The sequence below is a fragment of the Erpetoichthys calabaricus genome, chromosome 10 (genome assembly GCF_900747795.2).
Source record: "Erpetoichthys calabaricus chromosome 10, fErpCal1.3, whole genome shotgun sequence".
In the NCBI taxonomy this organism is placed as follows: domain Eukaryota; kingdom Metazoa; phylum Chordata; class Cladistia; order Polypteriformes; family Polypteridae; genus Erpetoichthys; species Erpetoichthys calabaricus.
Genome location: NC_041403.2, coordinates 13,255,248 through 13,276,137, shown reverse-complemented (window position 1 = coordinate 13,276,137; position 20,890 = coordinate 13,255,248). Strand labels below are relative to the sequence as shown.

The 20,890-nt window shown below is 40.2% G+C and overlaps 4 protein-coding genes and 1 pseudogene across 4 annotated transcripts; 2 read left to right on the top strand and 3 right to left on the bottom strand.

The window, feature by feature from the left end:
- The first annotated feature begins 402 nt into the window (after window positions 1-402).
- LOC114658836 (histone H3-like) lies at window positions 403-852 on the top strand (annotated as a pseudogene).
- A 352-nt stretch (window positions 853-1,204) lies between these two features.
- Window positions 1,205-1,850, bottom strand: LOC114658834 (histone H1-like). Its single transcript, XM_028810901.2, has one exon. The coding sequence runs from the start codon at window positions 1,803-1,805 to the stop codon at window positions 1,215-1,217; it is 591 nt and encodes a 196-aa protein (XP_028666734.1). The 5' UTR covers window positions 1,806-1,850; the 3' UTR covers window positions 1,205-1,214.
- A 6,580-nt stretch (window positions 1,851-8,430) lies between these two features.
- On the bottom strand, window positions 8,431-9,079 carry LOC114658835 (histone H2A-like). The gene has a single exon (XM_028810902.2). It carries the CDS (start codon window positions 8,985-8,987, stop codon window positions 8,481-8,483), a length of 507 nt encoding a protein of 168 aa, XP_028666735.1. The 5' UTR covers window positions 8,988-9,079; the 3' UTR covers window positions 8,431-8,480.
- A 701-nt stretch (window positions 9,080-9,780) lies between these two features.
- LOC114658843 (histone H2B 8-like) lies at window positions 9,781-10,189 on the top strand. Its single transcript, XM_028810910.2, has one exon. The coding sequence runs from the start codon at window positions 9,794-9,796 to the stop codon at window positions 10,169-10,171; it is 378 nt and encodes a 125-aa protein (XP_028666743.1). The 5' UTR covers window positions 9,781-9,793; the 3' UTR covers window positions 10,172-10,189.
- Window positions 10,190-10,744: 555 nt separating this feature from the next.
- Window positions 10,745-11,092, bottom strand: LOC114658849 (histone H4). Its single transcript, XM_028810915.2, has one exon. The coding sequence runs from the start codon at window positions 11,080-11,082 to the stop codon at window positions 10,771-10,773; it is 312 nt and encodes a 103-aa protein (XP_028666748.1). The 5' UTR covers window positions 11,083-11,092; the 3' UTR covers window positions 10,745-10,770.
- Window positions 11,093-20,890: the final 9,798 nt, after the last annotated feature.

Here is a 20,890-nt window from a genome sequence, read left to right as displayed (position 1 = left end):
TTTGTGTGACAAACATGCAAAAGAATAAGAAATCAGGAAGGGGGCAAATAGTTTTTCACACCACTGTATATATATATATATATATATATATATATAAAAAAACAGTACATTACTATAGTAATAATGGAAATATATATTACAGTACATTACCATAGTAATAATTGAGAGTAAATAGCGTTTAACACGCTGGCTGTATGTGAACAGTTCACGACAATAGCCGCTAGAAAATGCGGGCACGGAAACGAAGACAATTGAAATTGAGCGCTGAGCTTTTAATAACGGAAACTCGAAATGAGGCTTCTGGGCCTACAAGAAAACCCGGCCCCCCTTTCCTTCCATCCAATCAGAAGGCGATAAGACCTCACTATAAAGCGCTTCGTACAGCCCTTTAGCTAAAAAGCTCTTGGTTCTGTAGGGAATAATTAAGCTTTCGAACAGCTAAAATGGCAAGAACAAAGCAGACGGCTCGTAAGTCAACTGGCGGCAAAGCTCCCCGAAAACAGCTCGCCACTAAAGCGGCTCGTAAGAGCGCTCCTGCTACCGGTGGTGTGAAGAAGCCTCACCGTTACAGGCCGGGGACGGTAGCTTTGCGAGAGATTCGGCGCTATCAGAAGTCCACCGAGCTGCTTATCCGCAAGCTGCCTTTTCAGAGATTGGTAAGAGAAATCGCTCAGGATTTCAAAACCGATCTCCGTTTCCAGAGCTCCGCTGTTATGGCTCTGCAGGAGGCCAGTGAGGCTTATTTGGTCGGTCTATTCGAAGACACCAATCTGTGTGCTATCCACGCTAAGAGAGACTATAATGCCAAAGGATATTCAGTTGGCTCGCCGCATCCGTGGAGAGCGTGCCTAACGACACAACTTTACAATAAAGGTTCTTTTAAGAGCCACCACAGACTCCTTTTAAGAGACCAAGTCCTCCTATTGTGTACGGGGTGGATCTTTCCCATATGTTTCTGCTCTATCAATATCACGTTAACACTCGGGTGTAGTAAAACGAACAGATCCTAGCGCCCCCCCAGTATAACGCTAGTGAATACCCAAGCAGCTAGTGTCATGCATTGTACAGTTTAAACTGCGGCGCTACTGCTGCCTGACTGGGTGAATTTCGTCACTCTCCTGACTGGAAAATCTGCCAAGAGATTTGCTCTTTTTCGGGGATGTGGGGGCTCTGAAAAGAGCCGTTTGTATACAGAAATGGGTAGTATGAACAGATCACTTTCTTTTCGGTGCCGCCTTCTTAACAGATTTAGGTTTAGCGGCCTTAGACTTGGATACCTTGGGCTTTTTCGGGCTCTTGGTTGCCTTTTTGGGCTTAGCAGCCGGCTTCGCTTTTTTGGGACTCTTGGCGGCTTTCTTGGCTGCGGCAGGCTTCTTAGCAGTCTTCTTGGCTGCTGTAGGTTTTTTCGCTGCGGGCTTCTTCACTTTCTTGGCGGCAGCAGGCTTTTTCGCTGCTGGCTTCTTTTTCGAAACCGCCTTTTTCTTCGTGGCCTTTTCCTTGGTCTCGGTCTGCTTCTTGTTGATTTTAAAGGATCCAGAGGCGCCGGTACCTTTCGTCTGCACGAGAGAGCCTTTACTCACAAGGCTTTTTACAGACAGCTTAACGCGGGCGTTGTTCTTTTCCACATCATAGCCGCCAGCAGAAAGAGCCTTCTTGAGCGCAGCCAAAGAAAGTCCATGACGCTCTTTTGAAGCCGACACGGCCTTAACGATCAAATCAGATACGCTAGGGCCGGTCTTTTTAGGCTTCGTGCTGGTTTTCCTCTTTGGCGCTTTAGCCGGGGTGACTGGAGCCGTTTCTGCCATTTCCAACAAACACACTTGGATTTCTCTGTAGGAGTCAGCAGCGAGTCGCGTCTCAGCCTCTCATATTAGACTGGTGAGAACCGTGCAGACTCAAGCAGCGCGCTGCACGAACCAAGAGACCTGACAAGTGTGCTTTCTGCCATCACAAAATCACATATTTTACAAGGAAAAAATGGGAAAAATCAACCGGGCGAACTCGAGACATATTGAAGGAACATGTTTTTTTCGGGGCACGTGCCATCGGTTAAAAAGCAGGTTCAGCTGACTGGCCGGATAAAGAGAAATGGCAATGCGTAAAGGACGAGCTGTCACTATTTACAAGACGAACGCGAATTTTGTTACAAATACTCCGTGAATGTACTTTCTTTCTCACTGGAAGCACGCTGGACTAATAACAGAGAGGTCCGTCATTGATACTAAACAGTTTTTATATATTTTATACAAAAAGCCATACAAAATCCGAGCTCTCTGCAAGACCAAATTAACACAGTGACAGAGTAGATTTGACCTCATTTCTGTTGGGTTTCCTTGGAAGACACTTGTAAATATAACAACTCCCCTTCAAAAATCCTGAGCGTAAAATTGTATTTTAATTTAATTAATTATTTTAATAATAATAAATAATAATTTAATTAATTTAAATTTTTATTTTATAAAAATGTACTGCAGATATTGAAATTGTCCTATGTAATTTGTCATTAGATGAATCCAGTCTACTTTACTAATATATCACATAACCATAGAATAGAGATTTAATTATTGCACAGGACAAGATACATTTTTAGCAATGAAAGACATCTCTGAATTTCCCATGACTAACTTTTCAGCTTTTCCAATAGATAGATAAATGGACTGAACCGGATTTAGTCCATCTGTGAATATGTTTACGAAAATAAAAAGTAAAGAAGGGAATGAAGACGGTCACACAGTCCAGTTCCAGTATTTATGCATCAGTTTCCTGACCACCTTTAAGGCGGAGTGGTGGCTCTGAGGCTAAGGATCTGCGCTGGTATCCAGAAGGTTGCCGGTTTGAATCCCCGTCACTGCCAAAAGAGATCCTACTCTGCTGGGCCCTTGAGCAAGACCCTTAACCTGTAATTGCTCCAGGGACGCTGTACAATGGCTGACCCTGCGCTGTGACCCCAAGGGGTATGCGAAAAACTAACAAATTCCTAATACAAGAAATTGTATATGGTGAAATAAAGAACCAAAAAAAAAAAAACAACTTGTGAGGCCATATCTGGCAGCTCCTACCATAAGGCAGGAATACAAACTTCTCTGGAAGCTACTCAATTGCAAACCACACTCATACTGACCTGCTGGGCCCATTTTAAGTAGCAGGTTGACTAATCCAAAAGAACACCTGAAAAGTAGGACCAAAAAATGTGTGAGCTCTGCAAGGACAGTGTTCAGTGTGAGTGGCCGATAAGATATTTGTGTTAACAAGCAGTTGAGCAGGTGAGTGTATACAGAGTAAAAAAGCTCTGCAGTGGACTGTATCTGCCTCAAAGCCCTTCAGTTTGGTATGGGAGTGTTGCATGAATTACACTTTAGATAGATAGATAGATAGATAGATAGATAGATAGATAGATAGATAGATAGATAGATAGATAGATAGATAGATAGATATGAAAGGCACAATGTAATAGATAGATAGATAGATAGATAGATAGATAGATAGATAGATAGATAGATAGATAGATAGATAGATAGATAGATAGATAGATTTGAAAGGCACAATGTAATTAATAGATAGATAGATAGATAGATAGATAGATAGATAGATAGATAGATAGATAGATAGATAGATAGATAGATAGATAGATAGATAGATAGATACTGTATTAATCCCAATGGGAAATTCACAAAAATGTATTCCTTTAATGTTATTACTGACATCTGTTACATTTTCTGTAACTGTTAAGCGTAGTACATGTGGTGCAACATGGCAAAGTAGGTTCTTGCCCTGGTCTTCCCAAGCATGTAGTTTTCTTTCTTCCCCACGTTTCCATACGATTTTCCTTCAGGTGCTCCATTTTACCCTAAGAGTCCAAAGACAAGCAGGTGCTGTGATTTGGGCTGACTTAATTAGCCCAAATGAATGAGTGTGTCCATATCTGTGTTTGCCCCACAGTGGACTGGCATCCAGTCCAGGTATTGTTTCTGCCTTATGACAGAAGACTACTGGGACAGGCTCAAGTAGCCCTATAATCCTTAAGAAAATGGATGGATGGATGGTTACATAATTGTGATTGCCACTGTGATTTTCTACATGGTGGTGTGCTGGGCTGGTTACATCACTTCAATAGAGGCAGGCTCACTTATGAAGTTTTGTCTTGAAGACAAAACTAATGGTCATTTTGAGCAATACTGCACACCCTCTCTAGAACACACTATCATTAAGTGCTTTCAGCCAACAAATTACTCAGCAGAATTGTGACAAGAAACACCACTTGGGCTTCTTCCTACTTGTACTATACACTGTTAAACTGCTTCACTGTGCCTGCGCTTTAATGTTTAACCGAATCTCTAGTTTTCATCTTTTTTTATTATTGTTATGTGTCTTTTAGGGGAGTATCTATGTATCTATGCACCCACTGCATTTGAAATGCTTTAAGTATAACTCCTACATATCAAACTCTGCCTTTGAAGACAAGCAAAAAAATTATAACAAATCATATTTTAGGCTTAAAAGGCTCAGTTTGTATACTTCAGTTCCTCTTGATCAAAAGCTGCAGAGAAAACAGGAGCTGTAAATGGAAATTCTGCAGTATAAGAAGTATGTTTTTATTTTCTCTTTTTCACTTATTTTCCCCCCAAAATAATTGCCCCCCCCCAGCGTGCAGAACCTTACATTCCTGTGATGACCACTAGTCTCAAACAGACAACTAGGAATGGGCTATACCATTATTTTTGACATTGATACTGATACAAGCATTTTATGTTTCAGATTTCTGAAACCAATAAAGATACTGGATATTTTTTAAGAGCATTTAATTTTTTTCAAATAACGATAGTGTTTTAGAATGGCTAATATTAATGGGTCGGTCTGTATTTCAATTAATATCACAACACAGTATCAAGGTCACCATAACAAATTTATTACAAAAATCTATATTAACAAAATGAACACGTCATGTCATTTTCTAACCCGCTTACTGCAGACTACGGCTGTTGTAGGGGGTGCCAAAACCTATCACAGCTGCCATAGGACAGATTGCCTATCCATTGCAGGGTGAACACACCAAACACACACTATGGCCAATTTAGCTTTGCCAGTTCACCTAACCTGCATGTGTTTGGACTGTGGGAGGAAACTTGTGCAGACAAAGGGAGAACATGCAAACTCCACACAGGGAGGGTCTGGGTCACAAAACTGTCTCCTTACTGCAAGGCAGCAGCAGCATTACCAATGCACCACAATGTCGCCCAGAAAGTACATACAAATGTAATAAAGATAATATGAACTTTTACATTTTCATAAAGATTTGGTTATTTGTTTAAAATATGAAGGTGCTTAAACAGATCCCCTTAGAACACTAACATTTATCAGAAAGAAAAAAAATATTCCCAAATTTGCATTTTCTATTATATTCTGCCTTTATGATATTGAGAAAGATTTTGTCTTATTAGCTTTAATTTATTTAAGTTCCAGACTTGTATTTAGAAAAAATAACATTGACATTTTTACGACTAATCCAATATTGCCTCTGCAGCCACAAGGCAGGAACAATCTTTGGACAGTGTGAGAGCCCATCACAGGGTGAACACACACACACACACACACACACACACACACATACATACATACATACAGTGCATCCAGAAAGTATTCACAGCACATCACTTTTTCCACATTTTGTTATGTTACAGCCTTATTCCAAAATGGATTAAATTAATTTTTTTCCTCAGAATTCTACACACAACACCCCATAATGACAACGTGAAAAAAGTTTATTTGAAGTTTTTGCAAATTTATTAAAAATAAAAAAACTGAGAAATCCCATGTCCATAAGTATTCACAGCCTTTGCTCAATACTTTGTCGATGCACCTTTGGCAGCAATTACAGCCTCAAGTCTTTTTGAATATGATGCCACAAGCTTGGCACACCTATCCTTGGCCAGTTTGGCCCATTCCTCTTTGCAGCACCTCTCAAGCTCCATCAGTTTGGATGGGAAGCGTCGGTGCACAGCCATTTTAAGATCTCTCCAGAGATGTTCAATCGGATTCAAGTCTGGGCTCTGCTGGGCCACTCAAGGACATTCACAGAGTTGTCCTGAAGCCACTCCTTTTATATCTTGGCTGTGTGCTTAGGGTCGTTGTCCTGCTGAAAGATGAACCGTCACCCCAGTCTGAGGTCAAGAGCGCTCTGGAGCAGGTTTTCATCCAGCATGTCTCTGTACATTGCTGCAGTCATCTTTCCCTTTATCCTGACTAGTCTTCCAGTCCTTGCCACTGAAAAACATCCCCACAGCATGATGCTGCCACCACCATGCTTCACTGTAGGGAGGGTATTGGCCTGGTGATGAGCGGTGCCTGGTTTCCTCCAAACATGACGCCTGGCATTCACACCAAAGTGTTCAATCTTTGTCTCATCAGACCAGAGAATTTTCTTTCTCATGGTCTGAGAGTCCTTCAGGTGCCTTTTGGCAAACTCCAGGCGGGCTGCCATGTGCCTTTTACTAAGGAGTGGCTTCCGTCTGGCCACTCTACCATACAGGCCTGATTGGTGGATTGCTGCAGAGATGGTTGTCCTTCTGGAAGGTCCTCCTCTATCCACAGAGGACCTATGGAGCTCTGACAGAGTGACCATCGGGTTCTGACTAAGGCCCTTCTCCCCTGATCGCTCAGTTTAAATGGCCAGCCAGCTCTAGGAAGAGTCCTGGTGGTTTCGAACTTCTTCCACTTACGGATGATGGAGGCCACTGTGCTCATTTGAACCTTCAAAGCAGCAGAAATTTTTCTGTAACCTTCCCCAGATTTGTGCCTCGAGACAATCCTGTCTCGGAGGTCTACAGACAATTCCTTTGACTTCATGCTTGGTTTGTACTCTGACATGAACTGTCAACTGTGGGACCTTATATAGACAGGTGTGTGCCTTTCCAAATCATGTCCAGTCAACTGAATTTACCAGAGGTGGACTCCAATGAAGCTGCAGAAACATCTCAAGGATGATCAGGAGAAACAGGATGCACCTGAGCTCAATTTCGAGCTTCACGGCAAAGGCTGTGAATACTTCTGTACATGTGCTTTCTCAATTTTTTTATTTTTAATAAATTTGCAAAAACATCAAGTAAAAATTTTTCACGTTGTCATTATGGGGTGTTGTGTGTAGAATTCTGAGGGAAAAAATGAATTTAATCCATTTTGGAATAAGGCTGTAACATAACAAAATGTGGAAAAAGTGATGCACTGGGAATACTTTCCGGATGCACTGTACATACCCGTCAGGGGCCAATTAACATTGTCAAACCATCTAACATGCGGGAGGAAACAGGAGCACAATAGAAGTTTAACCATACAAAATTAAGTAGAAAATACTTTATTACACAAGATGCTGTTACTAATGCAATTAAAGAACGTTTAAATCTAATAGGAAAAAAATTAATATTTTTATTAACATTTACTTGAGAACTTATTTTTTGGAAAGAAAAACTACTTTCAGTGACAGTTTTCATCTTCAAATTGGGCACAGCTATTAAGAATTTTGTAAAGTGTTAAAACTAGCATCTGTATATTAGTTATACTATACCCTTCATTTTAATTAGAAGATAAAACCAAACGTACAGAACCAGTGAGAAAATGCTCTGACAGAGATGCTTTACAATATTAGGTGTCCTTCATTATGGTAATAACGGGCTTTACATTTCACAAGTATTGAAAAGTGGTAAACAGCAAAATGCTAAACTCAACCCGTCTACATAAACCTGCTAGTAGCAGTTACATGGACAACGCGCCGTTGCTCTTTGAAATCTTTCCTGCAACGTCAGCTATCTGGTACTTACTATATACTGTAATAGCAAAAATCGCTATGCTTCCGATCTGTAGCTTTTTGATGTTTTGCAAACGTCTTTTTGTTGGTCAGTGGGTGTGCTTTTTAAATTGGCTGCTTGTTTTGCCACCGTACTGCTCTTCCGTATCACAAATCCTGCATCGAGTGACAATTCTTTTCCATGTCAAAAGTAGCAGCACACAATGTTACGCTTTCGGGTTATCATTATAGTACAGTCTGCGGCTATAGAGGGGACATGGCTTTACGGCATTACTTCGTCGTGGGTCTGCTCATTTCAGTACTCAAGAGCGAAAAGTGTATTATATTCTATACGTTTGCTACCTTATCTTACAGAAAAAATATATTTGAAACTTTCTCGATACTGAGTAGTTTTGAGTGCCTAAATATGTATCACTGTGGAATCTGCTCATCTCTATGATTGATCATACTGTTCAGATGTCTAAAGCTAGATCAAGGAGAACCTTCAGATCAAATCCTCGAGATTTAAAAATAATTTTACAAAAAAAAGTCAGGTAACATGCTGGGAACAGCGTAATAAATAAGAGTATTAAAATGGGACTGTATGATTAAGATGCAGTATTTCAATGGAAGAAAGCTCGAATTAGAATGGATGGGTGGCTCTGAAAAGAGCCGTTGGTGTAGATAAACGTATCGTCGTAGTTTACTTGCTCTTAGCTGCTTTCTCAGTCTTCTTGGGTAGAAGCACAGCCTGAATGTTTGGCAGCACACCACCCTGAGCGATAGTCACGCCGCCCAATAACTTATTGAGCTCCTCATCGTTACGTACAGCCAGTTGCAAGTGACGAGGAATGATTCTGGTTTTCTTGTTGTCGCGGGCAGCATTACCGGCTAACTCGAGAATTTCAGCAGTCAGGTACTCGAGCACAGCAGCCAAGTAGACGGGAGCACCAGCACCTACACGTTCAGCATAGTTGCCTTTCCTCAGAAGCCTATGAACACGGCCAACGGGGAACTGCAACCCAGCTCGTGAAGAACGAGTCTTAGCCTTGGCACGGGTTTTACCGCCAGTCTTTCCTCTTCCAGACATAGTGAGAGCGAGATACACAGCAATCCTCTGCAGTACAATAAGCAAAAATACCAGCGCTGCGCTCTTATAAAGGCTTCCTTCTGGCGCGACAAGCTGATCGAACTGAACGTTGATTTGCATGTGCTCCTACGTCACTCGCGTTGCGGCGACTTTAGGGCGTGGCTCTCGAACTCCTAAGAACAATGCAAAGTTTTCAAGTTCAAAAATCTCCGAACAAAAAGTACTATATGCCCCTTTTATTGTTTTGATCATTCCTGTGGTGTACACGTATACATACACATTTATTTTTACATATTAGTCTCTCTTCTTGGATTTCACTGTGTTTGAATATTTTTGCAAAACGTATATTACACCTCTGTCCCCTTCAGCCTTTATTTATTTGCACCGACTAGTCTGATGTTTGAACGCTGTTTTGGCAAGCACATTTCCCCTTCAGAAGGCTTTGTTGTTGAAGACGCTATATAGCAACAAATAACTATTTGAACACAAAGGGCGGTACACACTGTGCCTTTTTCTGCATTTCACCTCTTTGCTGTTCCAAAAGACCGGAATCGCCTTCGCATACGGATTACTGAAGCTTCTGCAACTTTTCTCCTTCGGCCGTACGAATTTTATTCCTTGCGATTATGTGCAAGTTAATTTTTGGTTAAGTTTGTTTTGATGAACTAATCACATATATTGTATTCGGCACACAACTGTTCTAAAGCAGATGGGAATGTTGGGTAAAGAAAGTAAGACCACGAAATGTACTTTGAAAGTAGAAGGCCCAATAGTAAAACTGCGCGCGCAAATTGTATCCCATTAATTGATGTAACGGTCGTTGGTGGCCACGCCTAACGCTGCCACGGCTGTTTGCAGGACTGCCTTTAAAAGCAAGAACCCGCAAAGTTGCTGCATAGAGGTTTCTGTCATCACAGACAGCAATTATGCCCGAGCCAAAATCAGCCCCTGCACCCAAGAAGGGCTCTAAGAAAGCCGTTTCTAAGAGTCAAGCTAAAGGTGGTAAGAAACGAAGAAAGACCAGGAAAGAAAGTTATTCTATTTACGTCTACAAGGTGCTCAAGCAAGTTCATCCCGACACAGGCATTTCTTCTAAGGCGATGGGAATCATGAATTCGTTTGTAAACGATATCTTCGAGCGCATCGCCGGCGAGGCTTCTCGCTTAGCACATTACAACAAACGCTCGACCATTTCCTCCCGGGAGATCCAGACTGCGGTGAGGCTCCTGCTACCGGGAGAGCTCGCTAAGCATGCCGTGTCCGAGGGAACCAAGGCAGTTACCAAGTACACCAGCTCCAAGTAAACTATACTACTTGCTCGAAACCAATGGCTCTTTTCAGAGCCACCCACCTACGCCAAAAGAGCTCCATTAACCTGGAAAGTAATGTTTCTACTAACACTCAGACCCACTGTTCTCTATATGGGCACTAATCCGTTTCGGGTATCCTAGCCGGGACTTAAACAGAAGGGATGCACAAAACCTAGTTTATTCCTGCTTTTAGCACTCGCCTATTAAAGTATGAAATGCCATCTGATAATTTAATAGGCATTTCTATTATACTGCGAGTGAAGCGTTTAACTTCTTGGAAACCAAAAATACGCAACCACACAGTAAATAGAAACTTGATAAGTCCTCTGAAAGAGCTGGGGACAAGACACTGGACGGTAAAGCTGCTCATTTTTTGAGCCTCTAAACCGGTCAATTTCTTCCCGATATCGCTTTCAATATGGTAACAGCAGGTGCTTCGTAAACAGTTCTGAAACGCGCTAGCGAACGTTACTTAAATCTTCGAAGCAATTTATTCAATCCTATTAATATAAAACTTAAGCTCTCTAACCAGAAAAAGTGGGCGGCTCTGAAAAGAGCCTTTGGGTGATCGGTTCTAGAACAGCGAGTGAAACTTAACCTCCGAAACCATAGAGAGTACGACCTTGTCTCTTCAAAGCATACACCACATCCATGGCAGTAACAGTCTTTCTCTTGGCATGCTCAGTGTAAGTGACAGCATCTCGGATAACATTTTCCAAGAACACTTTCAGCACTCCTCTAGTCTCCTCGTAGATTAAACCTGAAATTCGCTTCACTCCACCTCGACGAGCCAAGCGGCGGATAGCAGGCTTTGTAATACCTTGAATGTTATCTCTCAACACTTTACGATGACGTTTTGCGCCACCTTTACCAAGTCCCTTTCCTCCTTTACCACGTCCAGACATTCTGCTTCTTGTATACTACAAAGAATGTTAACTGGCGTTTGGGCGCCCTCCCTTTATATTAAAGCAAAGACGACCTGTTCGAACACAGCAGAAGAAATGTCAGCGCGGGCTTTCAAGAAATCGTGCTTTGAATTCTTTCTTCAGCTTCCAAACAGAAGTCCCACGAACATAGAAGGTAATCCACCATGTTGACCCTAATGTCGATAGGGATTCTGGATGCTGCAGAATTAGTCATACGCATACTATCTACTGAACTTTTTTTCTGTCTTCACTCCTTAGTGTGAATGGTAACTGCCACCGTTTCAACCGTTTGGGTGAACAGTGCATTGTGGTTGCTTTAAATTATGCTTATTTTTTTGCCCATATTGTTGTTGATGAAGAAAATGACAAAAAGACTGAAAGTATATATTCTTATATATATACCCCGTTTATATATATATATAAATATATATATATTCATTGCATTCGTAGTCTGTGTCACAATCTGATTGTATGTGTGGTTACCTACCAGGTAACGCTTGTGGTTGGTCAGCAAGTCGGCTAACATCCGCCACGATGCCCTCAGTTGTGAGAAGCAGATCATAGAATGGTTGAAATAGTTTACTGTCAAATAATGCAAAGAGTACACGACACGTGTTTCGCCCTAATTCTGGGCTCATCAGGCGTACACACTCACTGCACCTCCCTCTTGGGGAATTGAACCTCGGACGTCAGCGGTGAAGCCTCTAACGTTGCGCCACGGCGTGTGGTTCATTCATTTGACAGCATGTAGATCGGGGTAATTACATTCATTGCATTCGTAGTCCGTGTCACAATCTGATTGTATGGGTGGTTACTATGCTGTCAAATGAATGAACCACACGCCGTGGCGCAACGTTAGAGGCTTCGCCTCTGGCACTGATGTCCGAGGCTCAATTCCCCGAGATGGGGGAGTGCAGTGAGTGTGTACGCCTGATGAGCCCAGAATTAGGGAGAAACATGTGTCGCGTACTCTTTGCATTATTTGACAGTAAACTATTTCAACTATATATATATGGTTGAATATATATATATATATATTTATATATATATATATATATATAAACCCATCCTCTACGCGTGCCATTTTAAATTAAATTACCAGACATTTCCATATGAAACTCAATACAATCACGCCTTGTTTGATTATTCCAAGACTCGGTTTCTTCAGGAAAACACCGAAAATGACCGATTTTTATGATTTACTTATAACTATAATTACAAAAATGCATTTTACATTTACTTTGTCCTCTTTTGCTTACAAACATTCTCAACAACGATGACTGAAATTTTTCATACTGCTCATATTTAAAAAAAGTAAAATTATACAATTTTGAGATTGTTCGCTCTGTGGTCCTCACATAAGTTAACCACCACTCAAGAAGACAAGACAAGGCTGGTGGCATAATGTCCTGCCCACACAACCCCGGATGAAATGTAACTGCTTCCACCATCAATAGCACATTAAATGTACTTCATTGAAAAACAATATATGAAAGGTTTAGTAGTAATAAAAAAGAAAAGAAAGGAATGAATCATTTTCCTTTTGACAATTATACATGTCTTGCTGCAAGCATTGCACACAACAGGTCTTGCTTGTTAAAACAGCACTGACAGTCGAGTACAGGACCAGAGTGCTTGAACACATTTACAGCTATAATTCATCAACCGTAAACTACAAAACTTTGTACCGTGTATAGTGTACGCAAGTAATCAACAGGAAACAAGCAGTTTGATGGAGGACATTCAGTTCATAAGCTGCACAAGAATTAAAATTCCAAATCTACGGAAGAGTTATTATAACTAAGGGGCTTCACCCCTGCTCGCTTTGTTTGCCAATCCCCCCCCCCCCCCCCCAAACCAGGTGTGCATTACACACCAGCCACTTCACATCTCTGCCGCTCGCGTATATGGATTTCACTTTCACCAAACAACAAATCTTTTAATTCTCTTGGATATGCCTCTTCATTGGGAAGAAACACTACTTTTCCTTGATGGCAACACGAATTAGATGGTCTACAAGTCTTCAGTTTAAAGTTTAAATCCGAACAATACATTCGATCTCTTTTCACTGTTCCGTTATTTCACAGAGTAATCATTTCCATTTGTTTGTGCTAATGCGATCTTTACTATAATTTTTTTGAGACTTTCGAATTTTAGTACTTTCATTATCTCTAACCTGCTTTGTATGTGTATCGCGCCAATGTTTTTGAATTCTTTATGACATTCTACTTTGTCATCTACTCTTTGTCTTTTATTTCTGGCCCCGGGTGTGGTTAAATCTCTTGCGGGACATGAAAGTATCTCTCTGAAAAAGTCACATCTTGTCTCAGGCTAAAAAGTCTTGTCTTGTCCCAGGATTTTTTTTATTACAATAGAGAGATTTGTTTTTTTTAATAAACTGTTTTCGGTAGTTAAAACATTGAATTTGCAGTCAATTGTTCAGTTTCAGAAGAACTAGCTTTTCAGCACAGATGTTACACTGTATAAACTTTAGAAGTGGCTGATGGTGGTACCGAGTCTGATAAAAACCCTTCATCTGATGAAGTTTTGATGAAGCTTTGCAATAGAGTGTGTCAGACAAGAATTAGTGTCTTCTACAGACGGATCTTCACTGTTGAATTGTCGTGAAATTCATTCCAGTGAAGACTATGCAGAAGAAGACCGCGTAAGTACGCCAAAAATATTTTCGAAATTTTCTGTAGTTATTTACAGAATTGGCAAGAATTTTACTAAGTCTGGCACATGCAACAAGAATAAACATTTTTAAGTAATTTTTGTATCCAACACAGTTTGGTTATTGAATCACAAAAGGAGATTACTTTAGTTTACAATTAATGTTAATCGAATTGAATACAAATATAAACTCAGTTTCTTTGCAATTATTGCAGAAAACAGAATGTTATATAGAATTAGTAAATGGAAGGTGCATATTATCCTACTGCAGTGGGATGAGCAATGAGGTAGACTACATTAGATGATCAGCTGGAAAATGATCCCTTTTTGTAATGTTCTAGTTGGCAGTGTGGTATAATTACAGGGTCTGTATTATAAATGTGAGCACATGTTTTACGTCTTTTCTATAGGCAGGGAAATGTGCCATTTTCTGTTGGTCCACTTAGGGAGTTTCGGACAATTATTTGCTGCAGGTTTGGCAGTCGTCTGTATGCCAGGAAGGGAAGTTCTGGAAATACATTTTTCAGGATTAGTGAGAAGTCACGCAAAATGACACCATTTATTGGCGAACTAAAAAGATTACAATATACAGTGGAACCTCAGTTCACGAATATCTCGGTACACATACAAATCGGTTTACGACCAAAAAGTTTGCCAAACTTTTGCCTCGGTTCACGACCACACACTCGGCATACGAACAAGCCAGGTTCCCGTTCGGTTTGTACATGTTCAGTCCCTCCCTGTGCATTTCCTGTGCAGCGAGCAAGAGAGAGCAAGAGCGCGCGACACACACACGCACACACACAGAAGCAGCACACACACAGGCAGCGAGAGAGAAAGCCGCGCACACACACAGGCAGCGCCAGAGAGAGACTGACGCGCACACACACAGGAGCGCGCTAGAGAGACACACACACAGGCGCTCCAGGCTCACAAAAGAGAGAGAGAGAGAGGGACACATAAGGTAGAGAAGGCTTGTTGTTGTTTTCAGTTCTGTTTACAGCGATCGGTTTGTAGCCTGCATTGTTGCAATGTTACTTTTCTTGGTGGTTTATTAAATTACGGATTTTTTCAAATGTTCATTTTTTTCCCTGTGCTCAAAACTCATTAAAAAAAGTGTTTTTGGCGAGCGGTTCCTAGCACTATAGCGTGAACTATTGCAGTGTTAGTTTTCTCTGTTGTTCAAGGTTTTCTCAGTGTTATTCAATGTTTTTACATTTAGTTTACTATTACACTGTGCATTCTATGGTATAATTAACTTTATTTGTGCTTAAAAATTAAAAAAAATATATACAGTAATCCCTCACTTATCGCGGGAGATAGGTTCCAAGGCCGACCGCGATAACTGAATTTCCGCGAAGTAGGGACACCATATTTATTTAATTATTTGGACGTTTTTAAACCCTCCCTGTATTGTTTACAACCCACCCTTTACTCTATTAATAACAGGGACAACTGCTAAGCAATATGAAATCGGTAGATAAGTTTACACTTACTGTATAGCGAAGTACACGTAGCTATATATGACGTGATGATGGTGATGAATATGCTGCGCAGTAAAAATGATGACGATGAAGGTGATGATGACTTTTACTGCGCAGCCGATGACTGTATTTTACGTCTCTTCAGACGGCGGTGCCATTTCCTGGGGCACCTCCTCCACGGTTTCCGAAGGTGTATCCGTAGTAGTAGTAGTAGGAACTGGCTCTTTTTTGCGAGGCTGCAAAAACATTGTGATCGGCAGTTGCTGCCGCTGCTTCTTTTGCCGGTCGAAGAGCAGCTTGTAGGCGGTCATGACATCGTCGACCTTGTTGCAAAGATTCCTAAAGCAGATTTAATCCAGACTACTGCCTTATCACGTCCACTTGCAACTCGTTTTGCACCCTGGTTAAAGGACACTGCGGCCGTAGATCTTATATGCTTTTCCTCCTTTTTAAATAAAAAGAATCGTGGACTCATTGATGCTGTAATGGTATAGCTGTTCCCTTCCTTCAACATATCCAAAACTTTTACCTTTTCTGCAATCATTTGCATCTTCTGTTGGAGCTTGGACACAGCCCCTAAAGCAGTAGCACGTTACTGCTGAATGAGTGAGATGAGACTTCCTGGTTAATGCAGCACTCTGTCGCTGAGCCAATCAGCAGCACACAGGAACTTAACTGCGTGCTATGATTGGGTAGCTTCTCAGCCATCCGCCAATAGCATCTCTTGTATGAAATCAACTGGGCAAACCAACTGAGGAAGCAAGTACCAGAAGTAAAAAGACGCATTGTCCGCAGAAACCCGCGAAGCAGCGAAAAATCCGCGTTATATATTTAGATATGCTTACATATAAAATCCGCTAAGTCGTGAATCCGCGAAAAGTGAACCGCGAAGTAGCCAGGGATTACTGTATTTACATACAGTTCGTACGGTCTGGAACGGATTAATTGTATTTACATACAATCCTATGGGGGAAATTGCTTCGGTTCGTAACCAAATCGGTTTACGACCAGAGTTTTGGAACGAATTATGGTCGTGAACCGAGATTCCACAGTACAAGCATTCGAAGCAACTCAGGCCCCTTCTTCAGGGAAGATGTAATTCAACAGCCATGGACACTTTGAGAGGGACTTTAAAGTCGCAGTGCTTATGGGCAACTTCAATTTGATTCCTAGTATATGTGTGTGATTTATTTATTTTTCACATTTTTAGAAAGGTTGAACTCACCTTTGAAGATCCTTTGGTTTTTTCTAACTTGAGCTGATGCAATTCCCCTACTAAGTTTTTCAACAAAGGCCCAGATTAAGTTCTATGATCAGATTGAGGGCTCTTGCAGAATTCATTTACGCTGCTCTGTGGTCCTTTTCCTGTCAGGAGGGGTTCAGCATGAAAATGAAATCAAAGCTTTGTTGATCAAAGCAGTAAAGGGATCGATTAGTTATGGCAAAGTATAACAATGTGTATACTGTATTTGTTATTTAGGTAGATTTTGTTTTTAAGTAAGTCCCCCTTGTGCATCAAATGGCCCAACCCCTTTAATATATGTATCTATTATTTTACAATTTTGTCCTAAAGCACCACAACTACTAAGGTTTGTTAATGCATGCATTGTGACAGTAACAAAGAATAAAGTCATGTTTGTCTACTTGGAAAATAATTGTTTTTCTAAATATTCCTTTTCAAAATTGTTATTTTTGTTACTTGTTGTAAATTTGTGTTTGTGCACTTTCAATTAAAGAAATTGTAGAATATTGTTCTGTGGTTTTCTTTCAGCATTAAAAAATTCTATTGAAAATGTGTTTATTGAATACAATTCAATTTTTTCCTGGAATATATAAGAATCCTTTACATTTAAAATTATACAATAAATGTGAGAAAGTGTGCATGTATATCATAATATAATGTTGTAGTTAGGGTTATTTGAAGTAATTTAGTTTGTGTATACTGTACACTGTTCTGAGCATGCTGACAGAAAAGCTATTATAGAAAATGGAGAAAATTATATTTGAAAAAACTCAAACAGCAAACTGGAATTCCTTTTTTCTTTTAAGCAATATATTTCTTACCAAAACTATACCATATGTTCTTCACAAACAATTTTGAGACAGTTATTTAATTTCATAAACATTAATAGTTTATTTGGTACTTTAAGCTGTGGTTAAACAGGATCAGAAAACTGATACAATACTAATGTAAACTTTATACAATACGAATGTGCAAAATGTAGGCTTATCATCCCCTCCATCCTTAACCGGTTTGGTGATTTGTTGTGCTCTGTTCTTATTTTGTGAGTATTCCGTGCTTTTGTGAACAAATCCAATCTTTTCTGTATCTCGGGAAGAAAAACGAAATGCACTGTAAAATGATGGATGTTGTCTTCAACATTCAGAATCTGTTCATCCTCAAAGCTGTAAAACAAATCTTAGAAATGCTGAAGTACATAGTGATTAACATCTCTCCATAATCTTTCAAATTGTTGGTTGTGGAATGATTCCCCAGTTATGTGGCTTGACCTATGAATTCCCTGAAGTACTTTCTTAAGCAAAGCCACCTTGGTGTTCTCTCCTCTATGATATAGATATATTAAAGATGGGAAAATTATACCAAAGGGTCAAAGCTTGTGTCAATCAATCTGAAGCATAGTGAGTCGAATCGCGGTATCAGAGCTTGTGTCAAAACACCACAGTCACATGACCGGTGACATTTGAAGCTTCGAACTTCAGCAGTGCTTCACAGCACGCTTTATTGGTTTGGCAGCATATCGTCGGTTTGACAGCTTTGGTGCTAAATTAACAGGTAGCCTTTATAAAATGCATCATTCTCATTCAACGATGTTGGGTTGTGAAGAGAGGGAGATTTGGAGAGCTTTGGTGACAGATGGCGACTAACAGTGGAAAACGTTAAATAGTATAAATGGATAAGGACTTTAGCAGAATAAAATGAACACAGACTTTTCTGACCTTTTACTAGTGACTTGAGACTGAAACAGTGAGTGCTGCTTCACTTGTGCTCTTCAGAGCTTGCCTTGACCTCAGTTAACCACCAGATGTCACTATTCATACTGGGGCTGAGGCTTCAAAGCTTTTTGGCACAAAGAGAAAGCAAGCCTCAAAGCTTCACAAGGCCTCATTTCCCATCAATACAGCAAATGGCTGGATGAAAATCAAACACTTTATTAATATGTGTTACTACATTGTACATTCCTTTCTGCTTGGCTGTGTGATTGAGCCCTGAAAAGGAATAGCAATACCATCCACTACATTTCTTTCTGGTCTTAAACCCACTGCTGCTGGGATAATTGCTTGGTCCCGGTGACTAAACTAGGTGGGTTGAATTTACACCTCAGTATGTACAAGATTAAATACGTACAGTATAGTGATGGGTCGTTCTTGAACGATTTGTTCATTAATGTGACTCGGGAAGAACGAGTCGTCTAGTGCAGGGGTAGGCAACGTCGGTCCACAGTATGTGCAGGTTTTTGTTCCAACCCAGTTCCTTAACGAGAACTCAATTATTGCTGATGAAGCACATATTGCTTAAGTGACATTTTAATGCTTCATTTTAGTGGTCTCGCTTGTTAAGGTTCTCCAACCTTAATTGCTTATTTCAATCTTAAACTGCTGCATTCAGTGTTTTAATTGCTCCTTATTAGCAATAAGATGTAAAACAGGGGTAGGCAATGTCGGTCCTGGTGAGCCGCAGTGGCTACAGGTTTTCATTCCAACCCAATTGCTTAATTAGAAACCAATCATTGCCAATCTCAGACCTTATTTAATTTTAATGGCTTGTTAGTCTGTGCAATGTAAGGCTTTTATATCGTAGATTTTTTTCCTTTCCAAGGATATCATCCAAATGATTTGAAGCCTAAAACAGATCATTTTCAGTCTGTTACATTTTTCTATTAAGTGTTTTATTAAATCAAACCGTGCATGATGAACACACACAGATGTAATTGGAAAAAAGCTAGCTGGAGAACTGCTGGCTGCTTTGTCTTTTACATCTTATTGCTAATAAGGAGCAATTAAAACACTGAATGCAGCAGTTTAAGATTGAAATAAGCAATTAAGGTTGGAGAACCTTAACAAGCGAGACCACTAAAATGAAGCATTAAAATGTCACTTAAGCAATATGTGCTTCATCAGCAATAATTGAGTTCTCGTTAAGGAACTGGGTTGGAACAAAAACCTGCACATACTGTGGCACTCCAGGACCGACGTTGCCTACCCCTGGTCTAGTGGGAGTGATTCGTTCAGTCGCGCATGCGCATTTGCGCAACTTTCTATAGTTTTTTCGAGTCTTTCGTTCATCATGTGACAGCCCCATAAGCTTAACCAACTCAGTCTGAGCCGGAAAGAGAATTGATTAGTTCAGGGGTAGGCAACGTCGGTCCTGGTGAGCCGCAGTATGTGCAGGTTTTTGTTCCAACCCAGTTCCTTAACGAGAACTCAATTATTGCTGCTGAAGCACATATTGCTTAAGTGACATTTTAATGCTTCATTTTAGTGGTCTCGCTTGTTAAGGTTCTCCAACCTTAATTGCTTATTTCAATCTTAAACTGCTGCATTCAGTGTTTTAATTGCTCCTTATTAGCAATAAGATGTAAAAGACAAAGCAGCCAGCAGTTCTCCAGCTAGCTTTTTTCCAATTACATCTGTGTGTGTTCATCATGCACGGTTTGATTTAATAAAACACTTAATAGAAAAATGTGACAGACTGAAAATGATCTGTTTTAGGCTTCATATCATTTGGATGATATCCTTGGAAAGGAAAAAAATCTACGATATAAGAGCCTTACATTGCACAGACTAACAAGCCATAAAATTAAATAAGGTCTGAGATTGGCAATGATTGGTTTCTAATTAAGCAATTGGGTTGGAATGAAAACCTGTAGCCACTGCGGCTCACCAGGACCGACGTTGCCTACCCCTGGATTAGTTCATTCCTCGAGTCTTTCGTTCTTTTGTCACGTGACCACTTACCGGCTCAGTAGTAGCGAATCATAGACTAAAGACCCAGGTAAACAATGAATTAATATTTTCTCTTACTTATAGCATTATAGTTTTGTCTTCTTTGTAGTGTGATCAACATTTGTGTAAGCAGTAGATGTGTTAGGGAGGTAACATTTTAATTATATTTTGCTAAAATGAACGAAATGACTCGAAAAAAAGATTCGTTCATTTTGCTGAACGAGACTCAAAGGTCCGAGTCGGTAAAATGATCCAAACTTCCCATCACTAGTACAGTACTTAGGTTAAATGCAGTTCTTGTAAATTGATGGCATGCTACACACTTGTGTAACCTCTTCCTTAGTAGCAGTTACCAAAAAAAAAAAATTGTGCGAAATAACGTTTGTATTTTAGTGTCGGGAATTGCCATTAAAATACCTTTTACATTAAAAGGAACAAAACATACTGTATAACAACTTAAAAATAATGCATGTTACTTTAAGTAGTATACTTTTAAAAGTAACCTGACAATAACAGGTTACCCCCTCCCAACACTAATTACTAGGAAGTAATTTTCTTTACAAGGCGAGGTTTACCCTCCGATAGACAAGTGGATTTAATCTCTTGAAAGAAACTTTGGGGGCTCTGATAAGAGCCTTTTTCTACGTAAAGAAGCAATTCGTTGT

Excerpts from the sequence above, each read along its gene's own strand:
- LOC114658849 (XM_028810915.2), bottom strand. The coding sequence starts at position 11,082 with ATGTCTGGACGTGGTAAAGGAGGAAAGGGACTTGGTAAAGGTGGCGCA.
- LOC114658843 (XM_028810910.2), top strand. The coding sequence starts at position 9,794 with ATGCCCGAGCCAAAATCAGCCCCTGCACCCAAGAAGGGCTCTAAGAAA.
- LOC114658835 (XM_028810902.2), bottom strand. The coding sequence starts at position 8,987 with ATGCAAATCAACGTTCAGTTCGATCAGCTTGTCGCGCCAGAAGGAAGC.
- LOC114658834 (XM_028810901.2), bottom strand. The coding sequence starts at position 1,805 with ATGGCAGAAACGGCTCCAGTCACCCCGGCTAAAGCGCCAAAGAGGAAA.